Genomic DNA, 24358 nt, shown 5'->3' with positions numbered 1-24358 from the left:
TTTTTGCATAACCTTGTGCAAGAGGTACTGCAGTCTGGCAGCCACACTGGAGGAACCCCATTCAGACCCCTTGCTTTAACACTCCAGCAATGTGTTTCTATAGCAGTGACTGTCAGCACATTCAGAAACACATCCTGGTGTAACATGTAGAACACATATCACTCTGTAGTGGTACTGAATGGATCATCCTGGATTGAAGGTATAGCAGTACTATTTCTCAAAAAGCCAATCTATTTGTAAGTAAAGGGGTGATGGGGTAAAATGTTCAGCAGTTGTCTTACACCCAATAATTCTACCTGGATGAATCTGTCCTAATACTTGTGAAGTAGTGTACGGTATGTATTTAGTGAGCCCTCCCCTGCCAGGAAAGCAATACAGTAACCCAGCGTTGATGTATCAAAAGCATGAATGTGAGCTGATAGTGGTGGATCCCTTATAAAAGTTTACTACAGTAAATGTGCACAGTAATTTTACAATTTCCCCACGGTTAAACCATTTACCAACATTTACCATGGTATGCTGTTTTGCCATATACAGTACTTTACCATACCTCTATGGGCTGGGCTCTACAATGCTTTTCCTTACACAGAAACTCTAAACTGACACATAACCCAATGCCCCTTACTTTGCCTATGACAAAAAAAGTGTGACTTGGAGTAAAGGCACACATCAGGAATTTTTTTTTTCATCTATTCATTTCAATATAGATGCTGTTTTGTCCAGAGTTTTTTCTCCCCCTGAGAAACCAGTATTAGAGTACACTGTTGGAAATTAGGACAGAGTGAAGGAGACACTTCTTCACACAGAGAGTGGTGCGGGGATGGAATGAGTTACCTAGTCATGTTGCTGAAGGAGACACTTCTTCACACAGAGCATGGTGCGGGGATGGAATGGGTTACCTAGTCATGTTGCTGAAGGAGACTCTTCTTCACACAGAAAGTGGTGAGGGGTTGGAATGGATTACATAGTCATGTTGCTGAAGGAGACACTTCTTCACACAGAGAGTGAGGGGTTGGAATGGATTACCTAGTCATGTTGCTGAAGGAGACACTTCTTCACACAGAGTGAGGGGATGGAATGGATTACCTAGTCATGTTGCTGAAGGAGACACTTCTTCACACAGAGAGTGAGGGGATGGAATGGATTACCTAGTCATGTTGCTGAAGGAGACACTTCTTCACACAGAGAGTGAGGGGATGGAATGGGTTACCTAGTCATGTTGCTGAAGGAGACACTTCTTCACACAGAGAGTGAGGGGATGGAATGGGTTACCTAGTCATGTTGCTGAAGGAGACTCTTCTTCACACAGAAAGTGGTGAGGGGTTGGAATGGATTACCTATTCATGTTGCTGAAGGAGACACTTCTTCACACAGAGTGGTGCGGGGATGCAATGGGTTACCTAGTCATGTTGCTGAAGGAGACTCTTCTTCACACAGAGAGTGGTGCGGGGATGCAATGGGTTACCTCGTCATGTTGCTGAAGGAGACACTTCTTCACACAGAGCATGGTGCGGGGATGGAATAGGTTACCTAGTCATGTTGCTGAAGGAGACACTTCTTCACACAGAGTGGTGAGGGGATGCAATGGGTTACACAGTCATGCTGTTTAGACAGAATCAGTTGGATCCTTTAAGACCCAACTTGACAAAGTTCTGAGATCAATTCAGCTACGAGGAAACGGTTGAGAATTAGAATGCCTAATGGCCTCCTCTCGTTAGTAAATGTTATGTTTTTCTTTTGATTTCATGTTTTTTGTATAATTTTGTGAAATATAACTGTCGATAACAATAACATGTTCTATATCGCAATTGTATTAACGTTTTAAACAATTGACATTATTTATTTAAAATGTGATGTTATTGCGACCTTTCAACTTTGACAGCTCTCGTATTTGCGTAAGGACACAGCTCTAGTATTGGTCTTCGTCGCTAAGACGACGAGTCAGTTTCCGCTTCCTGTGGACCAGAAAAAAAAAAGTCTGAAATCTTCTTGGGATTGGATTTCTGCTTGCTGCAAACAAGGCTTTTAATCAAAGTAAAAAAAAAAAAAATACGAAGATAAATACATTCCTACCGATATAGGGTTGCTACCATGAAGAAGATTGGTAAAAAATAAATCGGTTTAATACAACAAGATATATGTATTTTAAGAACATCAGTAATAGCGAAATTTCCGCAGTCAGCAGGTATTGTTGTTATTTTGGGGGGGTCCAGTGAAAAATGGAAAAGGAAGAATCCGACAGTCTAATAGAGAAAGCAAAGCTGTGTTTGCGGTCCGGACGAAGAGATAAAGCGCTGCAGTTATTATACGAAGCACAGAAATTGTACCCAAGTACGAGGGCACGAGGTAATTCAATACTTAACGCTAACTTGGATGTTTAAATAGATTCTGCAACGTCCGGTCTTTTTTTCTGTTGTTGACTGGATCATATTTAACCAAACGTTTTACAATAACGCGTATATTTTTATTGGGTAACTTTTATTAGGTTTATTTCTCATGTATACGATAACTTTGATGGAAAATAACGGTACAGAAAACGTGGAGAAATGTATTATACAGACAGTAACTCTGTATGATTGCAACCTAAAAATGTCAATTAAAAATGTCACAGGACCAGTACATGTGTTTTGTATCGGGACGCAAGCGACTATATGGGTGACTGACTGATATCTAGCCTACTGTATTACTCTGTCAGTACAGTTTAATACTTAAGAATATTTAGACATTTTTCTTCTGACCTAAACACTGTTACCATATACAACAGTGAATATTTCAATATTACATATTTTGAATAACATATGCAGAATCTATCTATCTATCTATCTATATATATATATATATATATATATATATATACACACACACAGAAGGATATCTACATCATCATATGGAAGGAAGCGCAAATGGATGGAGACACAGATGGATCATATTAGTTTACTGTAAGCTACGTCTTAGTCGGTGCTTATCTTGGCGAGAGCCGAGTTCAAATCAGCATGAAGTTTTAACATCTACTCTCGGAAGCCCCTGGCGCTGATAGTCGAGTCAAGCATTCATTGTATTAAATAAGGTCACGACCTCTACGAACTTGTTAAGGTCACAAACTATAGTCCTTATTCTAGCATATTGTGGAGATATAAAAACTAAACACAGTGCTGTACTTGCATATGTTTGACATCAGATCGGAAACTGACATACTTTAACACTGTCAATGGGATGAGGGCTCCAGGGGCACGCCCTTGTATTATTATTCTGTCAGGGAAGTAGGAGGTGGAGGAGGGGCGTCTGTTACAAAGTATGTTGCCCATAATGGCCCATGACTAGCAGTTGCAAAACTGCTTGTATTTTATAGAACACGTGATGGGTGCAGTTTGAAAAAATGAAATATGATGGACACAACAGTATGTGCTAGATGTCAGTGTTGGCGACTTTTAAATCAGATTTGTTTATTAATCGATTTTTTCTTTTTCTTTTTTTTAATTGTTTTTTCTTTTGTAGTACCCTAGTTGTAGCTCTACAGTACCTCCAAACTGTAAATTTAAGGATGTTGGAAATGGTGGTTTGTGAATAGTTACATACCGAACTAAATTACTCAATCTTAAATGAATACATAAATAAAGCAAATTATTTATCATTGTGGCATCCTCTAAATGTGAACTACTTTGCAGGTGTTTATCGTGTATCTGTTCAATCTCTGCATAGCTGTATGTTCAGTCTCTGTAGCTGAGCATTACACTGTAGATATTGATGTCTTTATCATGTATCAGTTCAATCTCTGTAGCTGAGCATTACACTCTAGATATTGCAGCTGTTTATTGAGTATCTGTTCAATCTCTAGCTGAGCATTACACTCTAAACTCAATTTGACCCCAGCATTAAAACAACCTCTAATTTAGTTAGAACTGTGTTTTTTGTTTTTTTTTAATTATGTGAGCAATATATAGGCTAACACAATTGATAATCTCAGCAGTGAGGCCTAAATGTTGTATTTACTTATTTTGAGCTGTTCTAAACATGCATTTGAAGAAAATGTTAACTCTCACTTGTATTAATATTTAGTTGCTGTACATGCAGGGACATAAAAGATTAATTCTCAAACTGAAAGCAGTAGGGATTCAAGGAAATGCATGCACATGGAGTAGGGAGTGGTTAACATGTAGAAAACAGAAAGTACTGATTAGAGGAGAAACCTCAAAATGGAGCAAGGTAACCAGTGGTGTATCACAGGGATCAGTATTAGGTTCTCTGCTATTCCTAATCTACATTAATGATTTAGATTCTGGTATAGTAAGCAAACTTGTTAAATTTGCAGACGTCACAAAAATAGGAGGAGTGGCAAACACTGTTGCAGCAGCAAAGGTAATTCAAAATGATCTACACAGCGTTCAGAACTGGGCAGACACATGGCAAATGACATTTAATAGAGAAAAGTGTAAAGTATTGCATGCAGGCAATAAAAATGTGCATTATAAATATCATATGGGAGATACTGAAATTGAAGAAGGAATCTATGAAAAAGACCTAGGAGTTTATGTTGACTCAGAAATGTCTTCATTTAGACAATGTGGGGAAGCTATAAAAAAGGCCAACAAGATGCTCGGATATATTGTGAGAAGTGTTGAATTTAAATCAAGGGAAGTAATGTTAAAACTTTACAATGCATGAGTAAGACCTCACCTAGAATATTGTGTTCAGTTATGGTCACCTCATTACAAAAAGGATATTGCTGCTCTAGAAAGAGTGCAAAGAAGATCAACCAGAATTATCCCGGGTTTAAAAGGCATGTCGTATGCAGACAGGCTAAAAGAATTGAATCTATTCAGTTTTGAACAAAGAAGACTACGCGGTGATCTGATTCAAGCATTCAAAATCCTAAAAGGTATAAACAATGTCGACCCAGGGGACTTTTTTGACTTGAAAAAAGAAACCAGGACCGGGGTCACAAATGGAGATTAGATAAAGGGGCATTCAGAACAGAAAATAGGAGGCACTTTTTTACACAGAGAATTGTGAGGGTCTGGAACCAACTCCCCAGTAATGTTGTTGAAGCTGACACCCTGGGATCCTTCAAGAAGCTGCTTGATGAGATTCTGGGATCAATAAGCTACTAACAACCAAACGAGCAAGATGGGCTGAATGGCCTCCTCTTGTTTGTAAGCTTTCTTATGTTCTTATTTCACAGCTCTGAATTAGCCAGTCAGTTTGCCAGAGTGAGTAATACAAGCTGCACAGAACACATTGTCACATACATTTGCTGATTCTCAAATACTTTGAAATGCCTCCCAATCTTAAAAGTTGAATGTTAGCATTTGTATCTCAACTACCCCTTAATTTGTATGTGGAAAGGATTCAGTCATGAGACTTTTGTGGTTGGATGGCTTCAATGCATCACTCACTAAATATGGGATGCCAGCATCGCCACCATTGTGTATGCTGATGTGCCAGGGAGGCTGCAAATAAACTGATCCCTGGAGCCAGTATTACACTTCAGCCACCAACACCGGGCCGGTAGGAAATCCACATTAACTGGAGGCTCATATATTACAGCAAAGCTACGTCTTGGTTGGTCCCCACCACTACTACCGTATTCATCCGAATTTAAGTGGAACTTTTAAAAAAATGACCTACATCTTAAATTCAAATACAGTATAATGATGTGTGAATTAAAATTGGCAACAAAAGACATGACTGTTCAAGTACGCAAACAACAACCTGACTGACTGCTGAGAAAAAACAAACAAAAAAGTCACTGCCTGATCTCGAATCCATGACATACAGGCAGCCATTTTCAAGTAAGCACCATTGGCTTTCTGAGGAATTCGATGACAAGCTCTTACAATTTCAGCGTTTTGTTATTAGACTCCGTTCTAACAAACAGTACCAGCTTTGACAGATCGGAAATGCTGATCAGACCCCCGATTTTCGACATGGCAAGCAATACCACAGTTCACAAAAAGGGAGAAAAACAGGTGCGAGTAATCACGACAGGAAATGAGAAGCAGCACAAACTGTAATGCTCTGTGTGACAGCAGACGGTCGCAAACTGCCTCCATACTTCGTTTTCTTATAAGTGTACTTGAGGTTGTATCTTTGTAAATGCATCTTTATTTGAGGTTTTGTCCTCAAATTGAGGGTGGGGAATTTGGGCTGCATATTAAATTTGAAGGAATACGGCACCTCATTTTATTAGGGTGAAAGCTGAGTCCAATATTAGCATAAAGTAAATAACAGCTACTCTTATGTAATAAAAAACAATTTGTGTGACTGCATCCCCCCAATGTTGCATCCCCCCCTATTTAATACAGACTACAGTCAGCCCTAACCTATATCCAACACATAAAAACAGGAGCCAATCTTCAATAGGAATGAACTTGTGTCATCTGGTAGAAAAGTGAATTCTAAAGCACTTGTTTTGTCACTGCTGTGAAAGGAAATGAGGCATGTACAAATGATCATGCAATCCTGCTTATCGGCAGCCGCAGTGACGTACAGTGGGAAACAGGAAACACTGTATATGGCAGCATCTTGACCGCAGACCCCTTATCCTGTATTGTGGCAGTTTACAAAAGGCCAATTCTGAATGTGGTTGTTAACCCCAGTATTTCACATGCCTGTTTAAGACAGCCAGGGAGGGAGCGGTACAGACAGTCTGGGTATTTGTTGTCACAAACATATTTGAGACTTAACGCTATATTTTAGGCCAACATAGTGAAGCCCAGTGTTTGCTGTCTTGAATATTCTGAGCAATAGGACAAAGTTGAAGTGGTAAGCCAAGTGTGCTGTAGGAAGACAACTCCGTGCTTATTTGCTTATTTCTCAGGATTTAGTGCTGTGGAAATTTAAATTTGTACAGAACCTTCTAACATGTATAGTGGCAGATAAATGTGACTGGAAGTGGGGTATTTATAGCCCCAAATAGACAGTTTGCTAAAGTGTATCCCAGAATGTATAACCCAGTTTACAAAAGCTTTAAATAGTTTAAATAAAAAGTTTAAAATCTGGTTATATGCAATTGATTGTAAATGATATAATACGTTATACATTACATAGTTGATCAATTATATTTTTTTACTTTTGATGTCCTCTAATTGACAAATAACTCCAAAAACTGTCAAATGCATTGTTTGTTTTTAAGCTTTAATAGATGCAATCACACGGAATGGGAGTGCAGCCGGTGAAGGGAGTAGCATTCCTGAATATCAAGGAAGGAGGAAGCCTGGTAATGAAGACGAGCCTGTACATGGAACAGGGGGGGATGCTCAGAGCTACACTGAAGAGCAGGTGCAGGGCGTTCACAGGTGGGTCGAGTGCTGTCTGCCTCACCAAGTCCCACAACAGTTCATTCTGGGCAATAGATGTGTTTTAAGATTATACCAATGAGTAGAGCACGAACATGCCTGTGGTTTCGTAACAGACTTCCACAGTAAAGTACAAAGAACTACACACATAGACAACAAAGCTGAATCTGTGCCAGTTTCACTTGAGTGCCACTGATTCAGAATGGCACTTGGAATGCATGATGCATTATTCAGGGTTTTCAGCTGCTCAGGCAGGGGATGCAGGTGGATTTGCTCTTCCATACATATGTATGTACACACAAGTATGTTCCACTTACTAATAATGTGGGTCTGTTTTTAGGATAAAGAAATGTAAGGATTATTATGAGATCCTGGGTGTAACCAATGATGCCAGCGATGAAGATTTGAAGAAAGCCTACAGGAAACTGGCACTGAAGTTTCATCCAGATAAAAACTGTGCCCCTGGTGCAACAGATGCATTTAAAGGTATGCATTTACAGTGTATTGTAAGACGGCTTTTCTTACTTGCATGACAATTCCAAGTAGCGTTTTTTAGGGGAATGTCGTAACCTGTGGTCAATATATTGCTAGTTAATGAAAATCTTTATATGAAAATACATTTTAATGACCAGAGGACACAGTTGGAAATGAAATAGACTGAGGACATTGTAACATTGCAGTTCAAATGGAAGGCTCTTTTTTTAAAAATGAGGCAGTGTGGTCCAGTGGTTAAAGTCCAGGGCTTGTAACCAGAAGGTCACAGGTTCAAATCCCACCTCTGCCACTGACTGACTCGCCGTGTGACTCTGAGCAAGTCACTTAACCTCCTTGTGCTCCTTCCTGCGGATGAGATGTTAAATCAATGTCCTACTGTAAGTGACTCTGCATATAATGCACAGTTCACAGCCTACCTCTGTAAAGCGCTTTGTGATGGTGGTCTGTGTAGCTATATATATAAAAATAAAGATATTGTTATTATTTAATGCCTACCCCATTACCATTAGATTGTACAGTATTTATTGAGATTACTCATGACTTCAAGGTAATTTTGCATTTTACTCCTTGAAAATACATTTTACTCCCCCAGTGTTAAAATTAGAGGGTAAGTTACTCCCAGACCCAAATTCTTATCTGGTGCGCTGATCTAACTACAGCACACCTGTCTCCCTCACTTGGGTGCAGAACTCCACTGGCTGTCATGTCATTCATTCAATCGGGAATGTCATCTGTGTGTTACCATCGTTTTTTTAATTTTCCTAAAGGTCTATTGAATTCTTAAATGTACTTTTTAACCCTTTGCAGTCCATTTATTAACTGCGCGTCAGGCACGCCAGGTCTAATTAATTTTCACACGCGCAGTTAATTTTATACGCGCTGTTTAAAAGTATTTTTTTTCACAGGCAAACGGGTTTAAATGGCCCTGCATATCAACAAAGCACTCACTAGGCATCTCCAGCCCCGCCCCACCCTTTCGTTTGCTATAGCGTTCAGCTATGTAAGAAATAAATAATAATAAATAATAATAATTACGACTAAACACCCGTTTATTGCGTTGCTATAATGATGTCGGACCCAGTCCGACAAAGGACCTGTGAGGAATAATTGCAATGTCGGACCCAGTCCGACAATGGACTGCAAAGGGTTAAAGGTAATAATATCTTTATTTTTATATAGCGCCTTTCATAGTGGACCACCATCACAAAGCGCTTTACAGATGAAGGCTGTGAACTGTGCATTATATGCAGAGTGACTTACAATAGGACTACATTGATTGATCACTTCTCCAGGTATTTCAGTGCTGCACTAATGGTATGTCCCTGCTTTCCACTTCAGGAGGTTATAAACTGCTATGTGAAGTAACAATGTGTGAGTCTTCTGAAAGTGTTTGTAAAAGCTGCTTTTCCAATCAGTCACCTATTTTCAATGTCTCTACGTTCTTTCATGTGACCTCTTGGAGTGCAATACAGGACTGAAGTATCTGGAAGGAGTGATGGGTACATTTAGTTTATTAGTAGCTTTGAAATTACAAATTCTTATGTTTAGCATTATGAGTTTGTCTTTTGTATAAGAAAATGTAAATCCTATAAGGGAAGATTGATTGCTATTACTTTGTTAGCTCTGTACTTTAACAAGCCAGTTAGCCATGTCCAGCATCAGCAACACCAGAACCCTTTGCATTGGTATGTAACTGAAGTGAGATCTATAACCCAGTCATTACTGCATCAACATGGGGGCTGATTATAGAGCAGCTTGCCTTAATAACATTGCAAAGAAGATACATGAAAGTTTATACATGGAACCTAAATCAAAAATGGCATTTCAAACTATGAATATTAAACAAAGAGCTGATAGAAATCAGATTATGGATTGCGTTGACATGCACGACAGGAAAGACAATACAAAATCGTAACCCTAATAGACCTGTTATCAAAATGAAGCATGTACGTGTCACTACAAACCAAAAGCTTTTATACATACAGAGCATGATTTATGAATCATAGGTGCTGGATTTACCAAGAATCATGGCTGATGTAAAACTACAGCAACATGTGCAAATGACTCAGAATGTTTCTCAACTTGAGAAATTCCTTTGAACTAAGTAACTGACTGGGATGAGAGAAGAACACTGTTCTGTGTTTTACAAAGATCAGCAGTGTTTTTTGTTGATACAACAGCTTGAAATCATTAGTCCTAGAAATAGAAACGGTGCAATAGTTTCAGCCCACTGTACATGGATTGGAAAAAAAACAGAAAGCCCTTCTCTGTGTAGCACATGGTTTTGTGGTACGGGCGCTTTCCTTGGGCATTATTAAGCTTCCCTGCGAGGGGAGCAGTGTGACAGTATTAAGGTTCCCCGCAAGGGGAGCAGTGTGACAGTATTAAGCTTCCCTGTGAGGGGAGCAGTGTGACAGTATTAAGGTTCCGAGAAGGGAGCAGTGTGACAGTATTAAGGTTCCCCGTGAAGGGAGCAGTTTGACAGTATTAAGGTTCAGAGAAGGGAGCAGTGTGACAGTATTAAGGTTCCCTGCGAGGGGAGCAGTGTGACAGTATTAAGGTTCAGAGAAGGGAGCAGTGTGACAGTATTAAGCTTCCCTGCGAGGGGAGCAGTGTGACAGTATTAAGCTTCCCCGCGAGGGGAGCAGTGTGACAGTATTAAGGTTCCCCGCGAGGGGAGCAGTGTGAATGTGTCAATCTGGCACCAGCACCACTTCTACAATTGCACACATCTTGTCAAAATGTCAGTGTTTCTGAAAACCCCTGGGGTAAAATCCAATGACACTCGTCACTTTGACCCAAGGCCAGATTATAGCCAAATGCAGCTGAACTGTGTGCAAGGCTAGGAGTGTATGTTAAAATTGTGTTGGAGATGATCAAGGCAGTTACTGTGTTCACTGTGTGTAGTGTGACAGACAGACGGACACGATCAGAACATAAGATGCTCATGAGGGACCCTAAAAAGTTATTGTTGTGCCGGTTATTTTATAAAGCGGCTGATATCTCCAAACCATTTGAGGTAGTGACTTCTTCATATTTGAAGGTTTATGTAAGTCCTGCACCCCAAGTGTATTGCTGACAATGACATTAACTTCTTATATGTAAACGTCACAAATGAAGAACTGGCTTCTATCAGCAGTTGTCAAGCAATAATTGTCTTCAATCAACATTGCCACGGCATGTACTGTAAAATTATGAGATTACCAGTTCACACCACTTAAATTGTGTTGAATTGTTCAGCTATCAATTCACCTGCAAAGCTGTAACTACGGCTGTAATTACATGCCTGGATATGCTAATGGAGTAAATGTGCTTGTGAATGACACACTTGTTCTTCTATTAGCCTTCACTTCACAATTAGATGATTGACATACTGAAGTTTTCACTTTCGTGAATGGAGTACTGGCCTTACTAAGGTGTGTGGAGCTACATGTTGCCTAATTGGCACGCTATAGTGTTACTTTATGCACAGTTGACCTGCAGACTTCCATTTGAAATACAAAACTCTATAATGGGGGCCTTTTGAACTGCTTCTTCAATCAACCAATCAATCAATCTTTATTTGATATAGCACCCTTCACAATAGTGTGTCACTGGTACAACATAACAGTAATTATTAGTACTATACAAGCAATAGCAAACATTAAAACATTAAAAAAATTAATTAAAATGCAATACAACACAGGGTAAAAACATTACTTATTAAAATGTGAACAATAGATTATAAAAGTGTGTCTTCAGTCCTGTTATAAAAATTGCAACAGTTGCTGCCTCCCTTACGGAAACAGGCAGCCGATTCCATAATTCGGGGGTCCTGAAGCAGTCCTGCATCCTGGGGTCACAGTGGTCATCTAGGTATATATGGGATTAAAATATCATTTAAATGTGAAGGAGCCAAACCGTTTAATGCTTTGTAAGTAATAAGCATAACCTTAAAATCGACCCTGAACCTTACAGGAAGCCAGTTTAGGGCTGTCAATACAAGTGTAATGTGATCAAGTCTTCTTGTTAAAACCCTGGCAGCAGTGTTTTGTACTAGCTGCAGTCAGGATAACACAGATCTGGGAATACCATAAAACAGAGCATTGCAACAATCCAATTTGGATGTTATGAAAACATGCACCAGTCTTTCCGCATCTCCCATGGAAAGAAATTATCTTAGTTTAGCAATATTTCTTAAATGAAAAAAAAACTAAACACTTTAGTTATTTTTCTAAGATGAGGTTCAAATGAGAGATCTGGGTCAAAAATGACACCCAGATTTCTCATTTCAGACCTCAACTTAAATGGGAAGCTGTTAACTGCACAATAGCAGTACCTTTTATCAGAGTTTAACAATAAATAGTTTTTTGACATCCATTGCTTAATGTTGGCCGGACAGACAGTAAGGATATTTACAATTGAGGTGTCCCCTGGTTTACTGGATAAATCTAATTGGGTATCATCTGCATAGCAATGAAAATTGCCCTGATGTCTACGGATAACATCACCCTCAGGTAGCCTGTAGAGGGAGGACAAAATTGGCCCTGTGGGACGCCACATTTAACTTCTGATAAAGCAGAGGAATCTTCATCAATTCTAACATATGGAAACTTATTTGAAAGATAGGATTTAAACCTTGACAAGACACTACCCGACAGTCCAACACGATTCTCAAGACGTCCAATCACAATTGAATGGTCAATGATATAAAAAGCTGTGCTTAAATCCAAAAGAATAAGAAGAGAGGGTGAACCCTTGTCGGAAGACATCAGCACCTCGTTCACCACTCTGACCAGAGCAGTTTCAGTAGGAATGTGGTCAGTTGTTTAGCCACTACTCTCTCTAAACGTTGGATAAAAAGGGGAGGTTTGAGATAGGCCTAACATTATTAAGAACATTCTAAGGTTGTTTTTTTAAGTAATTGTTTTATTACAGAGACCTTAAAGGAGGTGGGAATGATACCAGGTGACAGGGAACCATGTATAATACTTAAGACCATGGTATCTATCCTAGAAAATACTTCTTTACACAATTTAGTGGGATCTAAAGCGCATGTAGTTGATTTGTCCAATCAACTGTCAGTCAGATCAAGCTGGTTAATAGAAGCAAAGGATGCAAAGATTGTATCTGCTTTAGTTTTATCAGTATTGCAAAATGCTTCATGTAGGTTGAGTGTGCTATCTGAAATCTGATTTCTTATATGTACAGTGGGGGAAGGCAGTAGCAGACAGTTTCCGAGGTTCAAGGCAGCATATTGAGATTCTTGAGTTTTTGATCCTACTAGAAGAAGTTCAGCTTTGTTAGTGTTGAGCTGAAGAAAATTGGCAGACATCCAGGCCTCGATGTCTTGGATGCAAGTTGAGAGCCGGACCATGGCACAGGGACATCCAGGGTTGAGTCTTAGGTAGAGCTGAGTGTCCTCTGCATTGGAGTGAAACACCGCTGTCACAGCCATGTAAACCCACCCCCCTCCCCCTCCCTTATTCAAATGATATGCAAAGTATGGTGGCCCAGTAAGTGAAAGAAATGAAGTGCGTTTTTATCATGTTTTCCCGATCACGGGCCCAGAATGACACTTCAGTATAATCGTGTTCCTTAAAAGGTTAAGTTAACTCACTCCCAGCACACACTCGTGTGTGCTACAATAGACAATTCAACCGTGTGTGTGTGTGTGTGTATTCTACACTTATTCTTTTTGGTAAATTAGATTACTAATGCTAACTAAGATTTCAAATAAATACTTACATAAAATTAAATTAAAAATGCACTTTTCCATAAATTAATAAAGTATTTAATAAAAATAAGCATCACTCAAAATGAGAAGAATACTTTAAAATGTTTCCAATAAACAAATAAAGAAATACATTTTGGTTTTTAAACAGTGCTGATGTCCTCTTTACAGCTCACAGTAATGCACACACAGGCTTTCTCTCTGAGTCAGCTGTTACACATACTGACTAACATGTGGCACAGGTAAATGAGTTACTTGAAGTATAATATTTAAGGAGGTGTTAATAATAATAATACTCATTAATTATTATTATTATTATTATTATTATTATTTCTATGTACTGTAAATAAAAAGCCCCACCTTTTCCACTCTGAGGCGTCCACACAGTTAATAGGAATGTGAGTTACAATCAGGATCCATAAAAAGTGCCTCAATTCATAGAATACAAATACCAAAATAAAATGACTTTGGGTAATAAGTGGCAGAGCGGCGTCTCACCCCCAAACAAAGTAGCAGTGTTCCGGTGCGGCCCCACTGCACCCCTGGCATCATCCTGCGTCATACAGCAGAGCCCTGTCTACTGTGTGTCCTGTACAGAGTGAGTCCCATCAGCCATTCCACTCACTATGAGGGCTCTGACATTGTTCTGGAATAGCATGCTGGAATGCAAGACCCCACACAGCAAATTTAAATTGAAACACTTAAATAAATTACATCCAGTAATTGTGAGGTATGCTATGTATTGTGAGGTATGATATATATTGTGAGGTATGTATTTTTTCCATGTAAATCTATGTCTTTCAGAGCAGCTCTAAAGTTAACGAAGGCACGTTCCACAGCTCTATTATATACTGTTTATTGTTGTTTGTCTCTCTCTCTACTTCTCTTTCACCACTTGCTGTTCCGTTTTCGTAATGGAATCGGCTGTGCCTGTGTTTCAAATAAACCTCCCCTTACTGGTTAGTTTGAGACACAGTCGCCCCCATCTGCACTTTCATCGAAATCACTCAAAGCTAACATGCAAATAGGACACACCCCAAAAGTTATGCTGACCACTGGCTCTAACGCAGACAGTAAGGATGGCAAAGCATGCCACCAAAATCACATTATAGGGCAAAGGCAGTTTGCGTTGAGTTTTTCAATCAAAACCAGGGGCAAAGGCATTGTGTCACAGTATTAGAGGTTTGCCCTGTCATCAAAACCGGGCACATAGAGTCTTTATAGTTGGTACACAGCTGGATTGTGTGATTCTCTCAATAAGGTTCTATTACAGATGGAAACTGAACTGTGCTGTGTTGTTGTATTTTGTTATATCAGCAATAGGCAATTCGTATGCAGTCCTCAGCAATCCAGAGAAGCGCAGGAGATACGATCAGTTTGGGGATGAGCAGCAGATGGAGAACACAGCGCACACAGCACACCACCACAACTTCTACAGGGAGTTTGAAGCAGACGTCACACCAGAGGAGTTGTTTAATATATTCTTTGGAGGAAGGTTTCCTACAGGTTGGTTGTCTATTCATATACTTCCTGTAATAAATACCACCAATGTAGAAATAAATAAGAAGAATGTATAGGTACTGTCAGAAATGATGGGAACAGTGAAACACGTACCTTAAAGGTGTAAGCAAGGCTTCAGGGGTAATTCTGTATTCAGTGTACTTGTGTTGCGCAGCTTCAGAAGCAAGGCTTTAGGGGTAATTCTGTATCCAGTGTACTTGTGCTGCGCAGCTTCAGAAGCAAGGCTTCAGGGGTAATTCTGTATCAAGTGTGCTTGTTGCGCAGCTTCAGAAGCAAGGCTTTAGGGGTAATTCTGTATCCAGTGTGCTTGTGTTGCGCAGCTTCAGAAGCAAGGCTTCAGGGGTAATTCTGTATCCAGTGTGCTTGTGTTGCGCAGCTTCAGAAGCAAGGCTTCAGGGGTAATTCTGTATGCAGTGTGCTTGTGTTGCGCAGCTTCAGAAGCAAGGCTTCAGGGGTAATTCTGTATCTAGTGTGCTTGTGTTGTACAGCTTCAGAAGCAAGGCTTCAGGGGTAATTCTGTATCCAGTGTGCTTGTGTTGCGCAGCTTCAGAAGTTGACTCTGTACCTCAAGGGTAGAACTGTGTTTGAAATGCAGACGGTGATGCTGAATAACAATATTGCTTCATGAAGCGGGACCTACAACACGTTACCACAAAGCTAAACACTAAAGTACAGAAATAAGTTTGTAACTGTACTCTCATGTGGCGTATAGGAATGTTACAATGATCTGCAGAACTAAACTTAGTGAGGGATGAGGCATCTGTACAAGGGCTTCCCTCATTTATGACAGTACTGGATATCAAGAAATAAGACTTTTTTTGGCAGTCATGTTGTGACATACCCCGGTTTTCTCCCCAATTAGGAATGCCCCCAATTATTATTTGTATCCCGGTTCACCGCTGCAACCCCCTGGTGACTCAGGAAACGGAGGCTGGAACACGCGTCCTCCGAAACGTGCTCCTGCCATTCTGTCATTTTTCACACTGCGGATCAACAGCGAGGCCACCAGACCTATAGTGCTGAAGGACAACACAGATCTGATGGCTCCACTGCAGAACCGCAGGCGCCCTATCGGTCACAGGGGTCACTGGTGCTTGGTGAACCATGGATTCCCTTGCCGCCTAAGCCCTCCCTACCTGGGCAGCGCTCGGCCAGTTGTGCGCCGCCCCCTAGGAACCCCCGGTAACGGTCGGCAGTGACATAGCCTGGATTCGAACCTGTGATCTCTAGGCTATAGGGCGCATCCTGCACCCCACGCGGAGCGCCTTTACTGGATGCGCCACTTGGGAGCCGTAAATTGGTACATTTTAATAAGGCATGCAACTGAAGTATTTCATAAACATTCAGTAATCCAAAAGGAACATTTGAAATGCAGGCAGGCTTGTATCTCTGACATGTAAGTACTCTTGTTTGAAGCTCATTCCTTTTCCATGACATGCAGTCCAGGCAGAACCCTGGAGGAAACAATTGCAAAACATATGTAACCAAACCAGGGTTGATAAAGATAGTTGAATTCATTTAGACTGTATGAATGGCAAGTCCCAAGAAAACATCCGGAACACTGTGTCGCATCCGGAACACTGTGTCGCATCCGGAACACTGTGTCGCATCCATAATGCTGGACTTCAGGTTGTACTATTAAAATATTAAAAACCTGATATTCATTAATATGATTTTGGGATCAGCCAAGTCTTTCTTACAAAATTACATTAAATGTTTTGGATGCAGGTCCCACAAATCACTTTTGAGGTCATTTAAAGTGACCCAGCAATGTTTGTCCATTTCTTTCATCCATAACGTTGAAAGTTTCTTTAGGCAACATTTTTTTTTCTTTTTTGTGAGACTTTGACCCATGGACTTTTAACAGGACACAGTTTAAAAAGCACTTTATCTAAATAGCCTATGTTTCTTTAATTCATCACAGGAGTCCTGGTGTATGGTAACAAAGTTACATTTTGCGTGCAAATGTCACATCCATAACGCTGGAATTGCCCATGTATATTTTGTAGGAAATATCCATGTGTATACAAACAGAGGAGCAACGTTCAGTCATTATTACCAACCCCGTCGTCGTCGAATGAATGAGAGGAGGGAGGAGGAAGCAGCAGAAGAAAATAGAAGCCAGGTATTTCAGTGAAACTTTGTTCCATATTCACAAAATGACAGAATAAGAATTTCCATATTCTCTGAATATCTGTTACGCTTGCACTTCCTGGGTCATTTCATTTCACCTCAGCACTGTCTTCTGGGTCAAAGCATGTTTCTGGCTGAAAGCTTTTCAGTCAATTGTCTAAATGAGTTTGTTTATGACAGGAAATAAGTCATTACAGGGGTAAGGACAATTCCACCCTCCTGGTGAAATGACCAAGCAAGCGCAACACTATCTGAAAGCAAGGCTTGCAAACTGTAGGACCAGATACATGATTACTGTAACAAGCTCTTTTTTTTCAGAACTGGATATTTGAGACTTGAATGGATGTGCAAAAAGGGTTTCTGGATTTATTTTGTTAGCTATATAACTTTAAAGCAATGCTTTGAAAAAAGAGAACAACTTTATTCCCAGGTAGCAGTTTCAGAAAAGCAGTACTGTTTCAACAGGTCTAGAAAGCAGTGTACCGAGTAACTGGATCTTGGTCATCACTCGTTTTAACGGTAGAACACATAGGGTGCACAACATTAAATCATTCTTTCACTTATGTGTCATTCATGTTATTTTGTTATCAATTATTGTTTTTCATTTTCATTGAATCTTGTTTTTAAAAAGGCTGAGCGCAGCGTGGTTCATAGCAATAGTTTCTCTATTGAAGGCCATTAGAAGATTCTTCTAGGTACTTTCCTACAAGGGCTTTTTCAGTGTGGGACTAAAGTTAAGAAAGACTCATTTGATTATTAGTCACCTTCTACACCTGTGCGAGCTTCCCTTGGCGCATATTGAGGACACAAAAAGCCCTTGTGGGGAATTCACTAGAAGCATCTAGTAGTGCTCTTTTTAGAGAACATGTTTATCTGTCTTTCTGAGCTTCCCTTCCCTTGAACTAACTAGAAGCATCTAGTAATGCTCTTTTTAGAGAACACGTTGCTCTCAAACATTCTAAAACGGAATTACAAGGTTGTGATGAAAAACGGAAACAAAATACTATGATTGATACGTGGGAAGAAGATGGTTTCATTTTGTGCGCTCTGTTTATTCTACCTTAATAGACTACTGAAAGCCTTTACTAACAATGTCTTTTACTCTTTTTTATTTTCAAAGAACACTTTCACAGCATTTCTCCAGCTGTTACCAGTGCTAGTGCTCATATTCATCTCCGTCATAACCCAGCTGATGGCATCCAATCCTCCCTACAGTTTATTCTATAAACCGTAAGCTGATTTCAAATGTATATATTTAAGTATGTTATGCTTGCTAGTTCCAGTCTACAGTGCATTCAGTTCTTTTTGTGTTTTGTAAAAGTTATTCATTGCTTTGCGTGTTTAACCCACTGTAGATGCGGTGACATTTAAAATCAAATAGACTGGTTTAGGACCCAGTAAAGTATTGGCATAGGTGATAATACATGTTGTATCAGTTTTGCAAAAAAACAATTGTTGGGGTTAAACTCATGTTGCATTGGTTGTGAGTTGTAAAGATGTGTGAAGTAGCTTGTGTATAACAATTGCATTTAATTAAAGAGCGGATGATTATCTATTCAGAGATACCAAAATATTTAGTAAGCTCTGGCTGTGGTAAATGGACAATACATGTCCCACCCCAGTCGTTGTGCATTTGGTCATCTGTTCCAAACCTTGTTGGAAGCAAGTGCACTGCCCCACTTCTAAAATCTTCCATAGCCCCTTTCGTCTTGAATGATCCCAAGGCACAATTCATTTCATCCGTTAACAAGCTTCTGTTCTGGCCTTGCTTACAGTAACGATTGGGCCCTTACATGTTTACCTATACTGTCAGAACTGCTCAACCAATTGTTGTAATGCTTGATGAAAATTTAGAAAGAAGTTATTTCTTGTTTTATACAATTAAAATAATGATCTTCCTCTCTGATGCGCTTTGGCCTTAGATGTGCTTCAAAAGGGCTCTGTAGATATCCTTTTAATGAAAATACATCACACAATTATTTGTATTGAACTGAAATACAAAACAAAGTTATTCTGAGTCACTATTTTGAGTTATTTTGAGTCACTGTAGTTCAATGACTGTATTTCCCTTGTGGTGACACCTGTAAAGTCTGTTCCTATCTGACATAGCGTATTGTTTTTACCCTATTTTGAAATAGTTCTGCATTTCCGCCTGCAAGTTTCGATTTCCATTGACTTGAAACGGCCTGCGCTTCATTTTCTATTTATTACCTCTCAAAGGGGTTGTTATAGTGGAGACGTAAGGATTTCAAAGGGGTTGTTAGTGGAGGTGTATTATAAGATTTCAAAGAGGTTGTTATAGTGGAGACGTACATAGGATTTCAAAGGGGTTGTTATAGTGGAGGTGTACATAAGATTTCAAAGGGGTTGTTATAGTGGAGACGTACATAAGAACATAAGAAAGTTTACAAACGAGAGAAACTTGCTCGTTTGGTTGTTTGTAGCTTATTGATCCCAGAATCTCATCAGGCAGCTTCTTGAAGGATCCCAGGGTGTCAGCTTCAACAACATTACTGGGGTAATCACAATTCTCTGTGTAAAAAAGTGCCTCCTATTTTCTGTTTTGAATGCCCCTTTATCTAATCTCCATTTGTGACCCCTGGTCCTTGTTTCTTCTTTCAGGTCAAAGTCCCCTGGGTCGACATTGTCTATACCTTTTAGGATTTTGAATGTTTGAATCAGATCGCCGTGTAGTCTTCTTTGTTCAAGACTGAATAGATTCAATTCTTTTAGCCTGTCTGCATATGGCATGCCTTTTAAACCTGGGATAATTCTGGTTGCTCTTCTTTGCACTCTTTCTAGAGCAGCAATATCCTTTTTGTAACGAGGTGACCAGAACTGAACACAATATTCTAGGTGAGGTCTTACTAATGCAAATGGGGGAATGAAACATAGGATTTCAAAGGGGTTGTTATAGTGGAGACGAACATAGGATTTCAAAGGGGTCGTTATAGTTGAGACGAACATAGGATTTCACCATATATCAGGAAAACTGCTTATCCAGTTGTCATGAAAATTGGTATTACCATTATTTAGCATAACTTATTTATAATATCAGATTGTGTCATTAGAGAGGGTGTCTGTCTGTCCGTATGTCCTTCCATCTTTATATCACACTGTGTATATCTGGATAATTGCTCATTGTCATGAAATTTGGTCATTTTTATTCTATACGTATGTATGTTACTGATTTATTTGTTTTGTACGCCATCCGCAGCGCTTTAGGTCTGGTTGTGTCAAGAGAAACACAAAACTTGGGAGTGCCATATTACGTGGACAAAGGATTTGAAAAAGAATACCAGGGAGCCTCACTAAGAGAGCTAGAAAGCACTATTGAGACCGATTACATTGATTACCTTCAAACCAGCTGCTGGAAGGATAAGCAGCAAAGTAAGTGTGTTCAAGAGTAAACCGATTATGTTCAATTAGATTTTAACAAAGAGTTTACAGAGCCCCATCATTGTGATGTAGTGCCTCATGCATGTACAACATAATTGACTTGACAGCGTTTGTTTTTAGTACTGCTGTTTGTAAACTTGTGACTGAACTACATCACAAGAAATGACATGACAAGAAACAAATACTTGCTAAAGCAAATCAGAGTATTTGTATTCATTTTGTAATGTACATAGAGATAAGAATTTGCCTTTTTACCTGGGCTGACTGTGTATGATATGTGTGAACTTTTTCTCTTTTCAGAAACTGATTTGGCCAATTTAGGCAGATTATACAGGGATGAGCGACTGAAGCAGAAAGCAGATTCAATGAAGCTTGAAAACTGTGAAAAACTGAACAGGCTGATTGGGAGGCAAAGAGGGGAATGAAACAGGTGTCCCTGCTCAATTCAGGCTGAGCCTTGAATCCTCCTCCTCTTGTCAGGGCAGTGGGATTTCAATTCAAATCATTTCAAGTTTGTAAATATGTTAGATTGCACACAACGTTAGCTTCATCTTAGATTGAATGACTGGTGAACATATTTCAAGGTGTGTAGATGGTGAATGAGGTTTGTCACCCTGACAGAGAGAGATACAGCATTCTCTTTGTGTGTGTGTGGTTTGCACCTGTTTGAAAAGGAAATCCCTTTTATTTTCCTTATATTAAGGAATAGCATTACTGTAAGCGTCCATTGCTTTTCTTGTAACTGTTATTTGCGCGCGCACACACACACACACACACACACTGCTAAAATAACTTGATGTTATGTTACTTATCACAGTCCATTTATATTCTGTAGTAAGTTAGCATGAGGGCAATTACACAAATGTTTGTTATGTTTCTTATTTTTGTCTCAGGAATGTGGCCTAGTTCAAAACAATTCATGACTCGTTTTAGGAAAAGTAACACTTTTTTGTGTCTTCAAACAAAATCTGCTTTTGGTAAATGTGTTTTTTCCTTTCCCTCAGTTTAAATCAGAAGTCGTGCAACCAAAGCTTTAGACTCTTCCTCAGCTCTCATGAGCATAGCTATCATCCCTAATGGTTGTTGTGACTGTTATGTAGGTGAAGCCCACCTGCATTCCTCTCCCATGCCCTTCTTGTGTTACAGTATAGGACCCCGCATCATTTCCTATGGGGGGGAGGGGGGGAGGGGGGGGGGGGGGTTGCTCTGGTCCCATTATCATTAACGCAGTGTTGAGATCCTGTATATGGGCTTATCCTCACGCTAGGCCAATGACAAAGAACAATGTGAAATCCTTGCTTGTACACATTTAAGCATCTTTATTTGGATTGGCGGTAATGTGTTCCCTATTCTTTAGATCCAGGAAATTGTGGAATTCGATGACTTTGTATTCTTGTGTATTGTGGTGTTTTCCTTTTCCCATGCGAAGTGTTGGTTGTCATCCGTGTCACTGCCTCTATTAAGCAACCACTTCTGAAGTAGAAATTAAACAAATGAATGATGTACCATAATGAAAACCCTTTTAATAGAAATATTTGTAAATGACTAAAGCACATATGAGGGTTATATCAGACAATACCTGTAACAAGTACTGGGACAGGGGATGGGTATTGCCTGTTTTGCCTCGCTTGCTTCCTCATTGAAAAACTATAATCATACAATGCAGACAATACATTGTAATACCACATTGGGATAGTCACCTTTGCAGAAACCTATTATAGGGTTAAAATAAACACCAAACCCCATGGATTATTCAGTCTCAGTACTTGGAGGGCAGTGTATGATGTGATGCTGGGTGATTTAAAACCTTCAACCATCATTCTTGTTGATGTACTCTGATCTTAAACCTCTCCTGTCTTCAAATTTCTGAATTCCAGCATGTTCAGACACTTCTGCCCAATCCTTCCTTTATATATTTGTGTGTATCTGTCCACTGAGTATTTCTTTTTGATTCAGTGCTATTGAAAGGTGTGGCAGAGCTAGCAGGAGTGTCGCCTCACCTCTCTGTAAGCAGACGAGCACATTTCAATCCTGCCCATTTAGTCATGAGCCTCTCATAAGCAGACTGCCAGCTGTACTGAATTGTGTGGTGTTTGTGTGGCGAGGTTGAGATCACTAACCTCATTTTGATCCAGAGGTGAAAGGCACAAGAGGCTAGTGAATTTGCACACATCTTTATCAAACCCATCCAGCCTCTTTTGCTCTTTTTCAGTCTCTGCACTTTATATAAGCTAGAAATGTGATACCTGTAAATGTATATGTACATTTTGTAAAAAAAATGTATTTATTTAAAGTGTACATGGGTTAACCCCTTTGGACAGGCATGGTGTAAAAAAGACAATTTTATTGTGTAAATGTTTCTGCTGTGACAGTGGTCAAAAACCCTTCACTGATAAGGATGGAAACTGTTTCTTAAGACATTAAACATTCTGTCTGAATTTTTTTCTTTGTCTGTTAAGCAAACACAAAGAAATATGCATGACATTAAACTGAAATTGACTTGACTGTTACAGCTCTACAAACACTACATAAAATAACAAAAATCAAATTTTACAAACGAGACCTCGGAGTACAGATTTAAAAACCTTTGCATTTTAACAAAATGCAGTTTGACATGAATGAAACTGTTCTAGACTTTTTGAGTTTCATATATGTCAAACTTTATTAAACAAGACTTTTAAAAAAGCATTAGTTAAAGATTCTTGTTGGACCCACAATGCTTCCTGGTCTGATTGGTATTGATCTCTGTTTTGTAGCTCATATTCCTATAGTGGTGTGAAAGTGAGAGGGCCCCCCACCCCCAAGAGCATCCCTAGCTATATGGAACAAGGGCCAAGAGGAGCTGAAACAATAATATCGGATCATTGAAAGTTTGTGGAGGAACTTGTAGGGAAATAAAACAGATAAACAATATTGTTTAAGTCAAATATATGTTTATTTGTGTAGCTCAAAAAAAATAAATAAAAAATAATGAAATGGACAGTGCTGCATGCTCTGGGCTACAGCGAGATCAGCCCCTGGAAATACATTCCATGCAGTTTTATCACTTTCAACAGTGATATCTTTTATGACCCCTCCTTCCTTATTTCCTGCAAATGTGGCACTATCTAGTCTTCATGTGCAACACAGCAGAACCAGCACAGAGACTTTCCTTCGCTACATAAAGAGGCCCGCCTGCATTCCGGGCTCAAGCACACCTCCCAGCTCCCTGTTGTAAAGAAATAGTTGTTCTAATACATATAAACTATTAGAAAATTCCTACAATGAGGAACATACGATTACACGCAAAAACTACAGTTAAATTGTCGTCGTGTGGGATAATCTTAACAACTGTTAGACAGGGTGCAAGTAATATATTAGTAAGAGCAAGACTTCCACATGATTCTCCTATTGGAATATGAAATATAATAAAATATAGGCTCTTGAGCTGCATATTGATTGGAAGCTATTCTTACAATTCAAAGCACTCCTATTTTAACCGGTGTAGTGTACATTTTTGCTACTTCCTCAAAATTGGCTACCAGTAACAAAATATGACACGTATAAGGGTCAAATTTTGCTACCTTGTAAAAATTTACTACATGGTCAAAATCTGTAAAAAAATGTCATCTGTAGCTATAAACATTATTTTTTTGGTCTAGTTAAAACAATCCAACAATTCGGCTTGGTGGTTTATAGAGAGAAGTTTAAAAATATTCTAAAAATTATATAGCGTAACTAAAATAATGTAATATAATTAGCATTACTTATTTTCAAACTAATATCAACAACATGACAAATAGCTGTATTAATAAATAATAAT

The 24358-nt window shown here is 39.3% G+C and overlaps 1 protein-coding gene across 1 annotated transcript; it reads left to right on the top strand.

The window, feature by feature from the left end:
- The first annotated feature begins 1913 nt into the window (after positions 1-1913).
- On the top strand, positions 1914-21746 carry LOC117973790 (dnaJ homolog subfamily C member 18). The gene is made up of 8 exons (XM_058996641.1): positions 1914-2346; positions 7133-7295; positions 7636-7781; positions 14821-15009; positions 17034-17149; positions 18278-18387; positions 20375-20547; positions 20857-21746. The coding sequence occupies exons 1-8, from the start codon at positions 2220-2222 to the stop codon at positions 20979-20981; spliced, it is 1149 nt and encodes a 382-aa protein (XP_058852624.1). The 5' UTR covers positions 1914-2219; the 3' UTR covers positions 20982-21746.
- The last annotated feature ends 2612 nt before the right edge of the window (positions 21747-24358 follow it).

This window comes from Acipenser ruthenus, chromosome 23, assembly GCF_902713425.1.
Source record: "Acipenser ruthenus chromosome 23, fAciRut3.2 maternal haplotype, whole genome shotgun sequence".
NCBI classification, from domain to species: Eukaryota; Metazoa; Chordata; class Actinopteri; order Acipenseriformes; family Acipenseridae; genus Acipenser; species Acipenser ruthenus.
This window is presented reverse-complemented; position numbering and strand designations above follow the sequence as displayed.

What these genes read in the sequence shown, in the direction of transcription:
- LOC117973790 (XM_058996641.1), top strand. Translation starts at nt 2,220, where the DNA reads ATGGAAAAGGAAGAATCCGACAGTCTAATAGAGAAAGCAAAGCTGTGT. An exon ending in TGCAACAGATGCATTTAAAG is followed by an intron (nt 7,782 to 14,820) that starts GTATGCATTTAC and finishes TTGTTATATCAG; the next exon opens with CAATAGGCAATTCGTATGCA. An exon ending in CTGGAAGGATAAGCAGCAAA is followed by an intron (nt 20,548 to 20,856) that starts GTAAGTGTGTTC and finishes TTCTCTTTTCAG; the next exon opens with AAACTGATTTGGCCAATTTA.